The sequence below is a fragment of the Eimeria necatrix genome, genomic scaffold, assembly GCF_000499385.1.
Source record: "Eimeria necatrix Houghton genomic scaffold, Enh_scaff371, whole genome shotgun sequence".
NCBI classification, from domain to species: Eukaryota; Apicomplexa; class Conoidasida; order Eucoccidiorida; family Eimeriidae; genus Eimeria; species Eimeria necatrix.
The window spans coordinates 1-7,500 of record NW_013655360.1 but is presented as its reverse complement, the minus strand read 5'-3'; the positions used below and the strand labels follow the sequence as shown (position 1 = coordinate 7,500).

At 38.9% G+C, this 7,500-nt stretch overlaps 1 protein-coding gene across 1 annotated transcript in view; it reads left to right on the top strand.

Annotated features, from left to right (window-relative positions):
• ENH_00048040 (hypothetical protein, conserved) overlaps positions 1-4,286 on the top strand; it is a gene marked incomplete at both ends in the record, with an annotated part of 6,045 nt that extends 1,759 nt beyond the window's left edge. Inside the window, 7 exons of the mRNA XM_013585574.1 lie at positions 563-658; positions 1,034-1,115; positions 1,279-2,145; positions 2,612-2,740; positions 3,353-3,505; positions 3,756-3,878; positions 4,187-4,286. Of these exons, the coding sequence (XP_013441028.1) occupies positions 563-658; positions 1,034-1,115; positions 1,279-2,145; positions 2,612-2,740; positions 3,353-3,505; positions 3,756-3,878; positions 4,187-4,286 (1,550 nt within the window). The remainder of the gene's footprint in view (positions 1-562; positions 659-1,033; positions 1,116-1,278; positions 2,146-2,611; positions 2,741-3,352; positions 3,506-3,755; positions 3,879-4,186) is intronic.
• Positions 4,287-7,500: the final 3,214 nt, after the last annotated feature.

The following is a 7,500-nucleotide window of genomic DNA, read 5'->3' as shown; positions in this document are numbered from 1 at the left end:
GACAAGCCAAGTGGCTCTTCATTTCTTTTTCTTTTTTTATTTTTTTATTTTTCTTTTTTGCTGCATTTGCTTTAATTGCTGGTTTGCTGCAGCAGCAGACTCACGCGCTTTTGCTGCTGCTTTCCTTTTGCTGCTGCTGCTGCTGCTCTTTTTTTGCAGCTGCTTTCTTTTTGCTGCTGCTTCCATCTTGCTGCTGCTGGTTCCTTGCTGCTGCTGCTGGTTCCTTGCTGCTGCTGCTGCTGCTGCTGCTGCTGAGGCTTTAAATGCATTGTTGCTCTTTGCACACATTTAAAACATCGAGTAAAACATTTAAATAAAATTTATATTGAAATAAAATTAATATTTAAATGTAATTAATTTTAAAGAAAGTTTATTTTAATTTTTTAATTCCCAAGACAGTTATTCCTTTAATTGTGAAATTTAGTCTTTTTCTGTGAAGTGTTCAAATGCATTCACTCTTTGCTGTTTGTCCAACTTCCTTCACGTCTCCGGGATTCAGCTGCTGCCGCTGCTGCTGCTGCTGCTGCTGCTGCTGCTGCTGCTGCTGCTGCTGCTGCTGCAGGGACTGTACACGGACCCGAGGGACCAGAGTTTGTGGCAGTATTACTTTCGGCTGTTGTCTCCGAGCCGCGCGGAGTGTACAGACAGCTTGTTGGCAGTGCGCTGCTTCTCTCCAAATAATTTTCTTCACACTTTTTTTTTCTTCTTCAAACTGCCCTGCGCAGTGGCAGCAGCACACACCCGCGTCTTCCTGCTGCAGCAAGGCGGTACGCAGCAGCAGCAGCAGCAGCAGCAGCAGCAGCAGCAGCAGCAGCAGCAGCGGGTGGGGGGTTGCTGTGCTTTAGGAGATAGTTCTAGTTCCGCAGAAAGCTGCTTTTACATATATTCATATTTATTCGTATTTGTATTTATATTTATATTTATATTTATATTTATATTTATATTTATATTTATATTTATATTTATATTTATATTTATTTGTATTGGTGTGCGGGTGCGTGTGCATGCGTTGGGGTGTACGTACACCTCGCAGCCACGGAGCCGACGCCGCTGGTGGGCGAGTGGTCGCCACTTTCTGCATTTTTCGTTTTTCGGACGGGCGGCTGCATGCCAGAGTGCGTTTGAAAGGAAATAAAAGATAAAAAGCATTTAATTAGAACTAATTGGCGAAAGAATTCCTCAAAACGGCGCCAAACTCGAAACTTCCTGCGCCCCCGCGCCCCCGCGGCTTGGGGTGTACGTACACCCCAGCGCCGCAGCGTCTTCTTTTTGCTGCAGGGAAAGCAGCAGCTTTTCGGAAGCTGAAGTGTCTGCAGTTTGGCGCTTTACAGTAACTTCGGGAGAGTCTTCAGAAGCAGAAAAGAATTCTTTTTTTGAGTTTTCAAAAGTCCAGTTTCTCTTTGTCCACTTTGCTGTTGCTGCTGCTGGGGGCCCCGTCGCAGACGCAGGCCAAGGCATTGCTGCCTTTTACCTCCAAAGACTTTTTGCTGCTGCTCCGAACTTAAAAAGTCCTTTTTGCTTCTCAGAGGAGGCCCCGCAGCAGGGCTTTTCCTGGCTCTGCTACGGCCTCGCTCCCGAAGCTCCTGCTGCTGCTGCTGCTGCTGCTGCAGAGGGCGCAGCAGCAGCAGCTGGCGCTGCAGCAGCAGATGGCGCAGCAGCAGGTGGCGCTGCAGCAGCGGCTGGCGCTGCAGCAGCAGATGCCGCAGCAGCAGACGGCACAGCAGCAGCAGGTGTTGCAGCAGCAGCAGACGGCGCAGCAGCAGCAGCAGAGGGCGCAGCAGCAGCAGCAAAGGGCGCAACAGCAGCAGGCGGCGCAGCAGCAGCAGATGGCGCAGCAGCAGCAGGAGGTACTGCAGCAGCAGCTGCTGCAGCGGGGGAGCAAACCAGCCGCTGGGCCATTGTCAGCAGAGTGGACTCCAGCGGCTGCTGCTGCGCATGCAGCAGCGGGAGCGGGGCTGAGGAGCTGCAGCAGAGCGCTGCTGCAGTTGCTGCAGCAGCAGCAGCAGCAGCAGCAGCAGAGGCTGCTGCTGCTGCTGATGGGAAGCTGCCGCGCCACATTAGCCCCTCTTTAGCTGCTGAAGAGCTGCAGCGAATTGAAGAGCTTCTGCTGCTGGAGCCCAACTGCAGCAACGCCTATTTGGCCATGTGTGTCTTTTATTTTATTTTATTTTATTTTTATTTTATTTTATTTTATTTTATTTTTATTTTTATTTTTATTTGTTTTATTATTTATAATATGTATGCCATTTGGCTTCAAGGGGCCTTTTTGCTGCCTTTGCATGCGCTTTGTCTTGTCCTTATTAGTTTATTTCTGCTGCCGATCTTGTGGATTTGTTGCTGCCTTTTTTGCCATTCTTTTCTTTTTATTTTTTTCTTTTCTTTTTTCTTTTATGTTATCTTTTATTTTCAATCTTTTCTTCGATCTGCCGCAGCAGCTTTTTGTTTTCTTTTTTAATATTTTTTTCAATTCATTCATACCCCTCATCCCTACCACTCGCTGCCGCTGCTGCTGCTGCCGCTGCTGCTGCTGCTGCCGCTGCTGCTGCTGCCGCTGCTGCTGCTGCTGCTGCTGCTGCTGCTGCTGCTGCTGCTGCTGCTGCTGCTGCTGCAGGTCGCGTTTGCTGCGGGCTTTGGCCCCCCACGACTTTTCGAAAATGTGGAAATGTTTGGAAGGGCTCAAAGGCTCTGCAGACTTTATTCCTGGGGTGTACAGACAGGAGGTGGCTTGCTGCAGCATACGGTGACTGAGCAGCAGCAAATTAATTTATTGAAATTAATTTACTCTTTTTGTGGAATTGCATTTATGGAAAGTTGAACATTTAATTATTTCATTAAATCGCATTTATATATTTTTGATTAACTTCCTCTTACTAAATCGTATTAATAAAGAACTGAACTATTGTTAAGTCGTATTAATAAAGAAGTAAACAATTAATTTGCTTTAGTTAAATTGCATAATAAAGAATTATGCAATTATAAATGATTTATTTTCATTTAATAAACCATTTCGTAATTCCCACACAAACGCAGCTTTGCGTTTAAGAGTTGATGTTGAAGGACTTGTTTTTGAATTAAGTTTTTGAATTAATTGCGAATGACTAAATATGTTTTTGAATTAAGTTTTTGCATTAATTGCAACTGACTAAATATGTTTAAATCATTTCCTAAATGCAATTTAAATGGCTGCTGGTTTGTCTTCCACTTCCGTAGATGGTGCTGGGGTGTACGTACAGCCGCAGCAGCTCGCGAAGGGAAATTCCTTTTGGAAATAAAAGAAAAGAAAAGAAATCAAAGACTTCTTTTGCTTTTTTATTTTCGAAAAAGACTGCTGGCTGCTGGGGTGTACGTACAGCGAGCTGGTCCACGAACAACTCTCGAAAAAGAATTCTTTTTTGAATTTAAAATTGGAAAACAAAAAAGAAATCGAAATTATTTCTTATCCGGTGTTGCTGGAGGCCACGGACGCGCACGCGTTGTCGCTGGCGGGCAGCGGCGTCACCGACAGGTTCGTCGAAATCTTCGGATTTTTTCTTTTTTTGATTCAAATTCTCGAATAAATTAATTAAATTAATTAATTTAATATTAAATTAATTAATTTAATTAATTAATTCAATTTATTTCATTCATTTCGCCAAATCCGCCGCTTTTCCCGCCCGCGCTGCATGCATGCGCTCGGGTGTACGTACACCGCAGCCTGCATGCATGCGCTCGGGTGTACGCACGCCTGCATGCGCTCGGGTGTACGTACACCGCAGCGCGCTGCTGGACTGGCACGTGCCCTATTTGCCCTTTCTCCGTTCTTTGAATTTGAGCGCCACAAATATAACTTTGCTTTCCCTCGTTCTCCTCTCCGTCGCGCAGCTGCCGCGCATTCGCAAGTCAGGCCCTTTCGCTTTTGCTGCTGCAGTGCTGCTGCTGCTGCAGTGCTGCTGCTGCTGCTGTGCTGCTGCTGCTGCTGCTGCAATAGTGCTGCTGTTGCAATGCTGCTGCAGTGCTGCTGCTGCTGCTGCTGCAGTAGTGCTGCTGTTGCAGTGCTGCTGCTGCTGCTGCAATAACGCTGCTGTTGCAGTGCTGCTGTTGCTGTAATGCTGCTGCTGCTGCACTGCTGCTGCTGCTGCTGCTGCTGCTGCTGCTAGTTTGCTGCTGTAAAGAGTTTCACTTAAAGATTGCCACTTTGCTGCTGCAGGGTAAATTTGGCCTTTTCTAAGTTGAGTCCTTTCGAAGAAGATGAAATGCTTTGCGAAGAAAGTCTGCAAAGGGCTCTGCAGCAGTCTTCTTTGGAGTGAGAAATTAAAAGTTTTTTTTGAATTTATTTCCAAGTTTTTCTTCAAATTTAATTCAAGTTTTTATTTTAATTCGAATTTATTTTCAAGCTTTTGTTCAAATTTAATTCAAGTTTTTATTTTAATTCGAATTTATTTCCAAGTTTTTGTTCAAAGTTATTAATTCCAAGTTTTTGTTTTAATTCGAATTTATTTTCAAGTTTTTGTTCAAATTTATTGCAAAAGTTTTTTGTTTTAATTCGAATTTATTTTCAAGTTTTTGTTTATTGTATTTGTGTTTTGATTCGAATTTAATTCAAAGTTTTGTTCAAATTTAAACTTAAGTTTTTTATTTCAATTCAAATTTAATTCAAGTTTTATTTCGAATTTAATTTGAAGTTGTGAATTTAAATTTGCATTTTTGAATTAGAATTAGATTAATAAATTTGAATTTGCAATTTGGATTTAAATTCAAATTTGGGTTTTTTTGTTTTTCATTTTCTTTTTGCAAAATTTTATTTTTCAAATTTAATTTGCTGCGAATGCTGCACCAACTCGCGCACATTTATTTCCAAATTTATTTTGCAGATTTATTTTATTTTGCAAATTTATTTCCAAATTTATTTCCAAATTTATTTCCAAATTTATTTTGCAAATTTATTTTGCAAATTCATTTTGCAAATTTGTTTTCAAATTTATTTTGCAAATTTGTTTTACAAATTTGTTTTCAAATTTATTTTCAAATTTGTTTTGCAAATTTGTTTTGCAAATTTTTGCGAGTTTATTCGCAAATTTGTTTTGCAAATTATTTTCAAGTTTACTTTGCAATTTATTTTGCGAGTTTATTCTGCAAATTTGTTTTCCAGTTTATTTTGCAATAAGTTTGCAAAATAAATCTGCAAAATAAAAATAAATTTGCAAAATGAAAATAAATTTGCAAAATAAAAATAAATTTGCAAAATGAACTTGTGAAATAAACGTTTGCAAGTTTATTTTGCAAATTTATTTTTATTTTGCAAATTTATTTTCATTTTGCAAACTTTTCCAAGTTTTTGTGCCGTCTCCATTTCACTTCAAGATTAAGTGGCGCAAAGAAAGGAATGAAAGGAATGAAATAAAATGAAATGAAATTAACTTAAATAAAATTAAATAAAATGAAAAGAAGTAAAATGAAATGAAAATAAAATGAAATAAATTAAGCGAAATAGAATGAACTGAAAATGAAATGAAATGAAATGAAATAAGTGGAATGAAATGAAATGAAATAGAAATGAAATGAATCAAAATGAAATGAAATGAAATGAAATGAAATAAATGAAATGAAATGAAATGAAATGAAATGAAAATGAAATGAAAATGAAATGAAATAAAATGAAATAAATGAAGTGAAATGAAATGAAATGAAAATGAAATGAAATGAAATAAATGAAGTGACATGATATGAATTAAAATGAAATGAAAACAAAATGAAGTGAAATGAAATAAAATGAATTAAAACGAAATGAAATGAAACGAAATGAGATGAAATGAAATGAATTTCATTTGCGCTGCGCTGTTCAGGTGTATAGACATCTCGTGGACGCCGCTGGCCGCCTCGCTTTCTCCTTCGAAGTTAATTTGTGGCCACTTCGAAGTGGTTTTTGAAAATGAAGAAAACAAAATGGAAAATAAAAGAGAAAATAAAGAAGAATTGGAAAAAGAATTGGAAAAAGAAACGCAAATTTGCCTGTTAGTTCGAGCTCGCGGCTCGAATGCAGCTGAAAGAATGAGTTGTTCTTTTGAAAGCAAATAAAATGCAAATTGTTCTTTTGAAAGTTATTTAATTTAAATTTGAATTGTTGTTTGAAAATAAATGTGAATTTTTCTTTGAAAGTTTACAAACACTCTTCAGCCACTAGGACTTCTCAGCGGCTAACACTGCAGCGCGGCAGCAGCAGCAGCAGCAGCAGCAGCAGCAGCAGCAGCAGCTGCTGCTGCTGCTGCTGCTGCTTCTCGATTTTTGTACTCGTTTGTACTTTGCTTCAGCTTCTTTATTTTGCTGCTGCTGCTGCTGCCGATTTATTTATCTTGCTGCTGCTCCCAGCTTACTACTTTGCTGCTGCTGCCGCCTATTTACTTTGCTGCTGCTCCCAGTTCATCTATTTTGCTGCTGCTCCCAGTTCATCTATTTTGCTGCTGCTGCTGCTGCTCCCAGTTCATCTATTTTGCTGCTGCTGCTGCTATTTCGTCTATTTTGCTGCTGCTCCCGGCTTACTTACTTTGCTGCTGCTGCAGTTAATTTTGCTGCTGCTCCCGGTTTGACTGTTTGCTGCTGCTCCCAGCTAATGTACTTGCTGCTGCTCGCAGCTGATCTATTTTGCTGCTGCAGCAGCTGCAGCAGCAGCAAAGTTGCTGCAGCAGCAGCTGCAGCAGCAGCAAAGTTGCTGCTGGAAGGGGACAAAGGAATTAAAGAACTTGAAAAGGAACTGAGGAATTAAATAGTTGGGAATTGAATTGCATTTAATTCCACTTTTGTTTATTCCAAACAAAACTTGCAATTAAATTAAGTTCAATTTCGAAAGTTGTTTTCGATTTAATTTAATTCCACTTTTGTTTATTCCAAACAAAACTTGCAATTAAATTAAATCGAAAACAACTTTTGAAATTGAACTGCATGTTTCGTTTGAAGGGCGTTTTGAATTCAACTTTGTTTGCAGCACTTTTGAATTTAATTCACTTTTTGAATTTAATTCCCTTTTTGAATTTAATTCACTTTTTGAATTTAATTAAATCCAACTTTTTGAACTTAATTAAATTCAACTTTTTGAGTTTAATTAAATTCAACTTTTTGAATTTAATTGGATTCAATTTTTTGAATTTAATTAAACTCAACTTTTTGATTTAATTGAATTCAACTTTTTGAATTTAATTAAATTCAACTTTGAAGGAAAGCTTTCGAATTAAATTCAACTTCAGTTCGGACCAGCTTTTGAATTTAATTCAACTTTGGGTGTAAATGGCACTCCGAATTAAATTCAACATAACTTCAACTTGGATTGTTTTTTGAATTGAATTTGACTAATTCTGAGAGCTTTCTGCAGCAGAAGTGGAATTAAATTCAACATAACTTCAACTTGGATTGTTTTTTGAATTGAATTTGACTAATTCTGAGAGCTTTCTGCAGCAAAAGTGGAATTACATTCAACATAACTTCAACTTGGATTGTTTTTTGAATTGAATTTGACTAATTCTGAGAGCT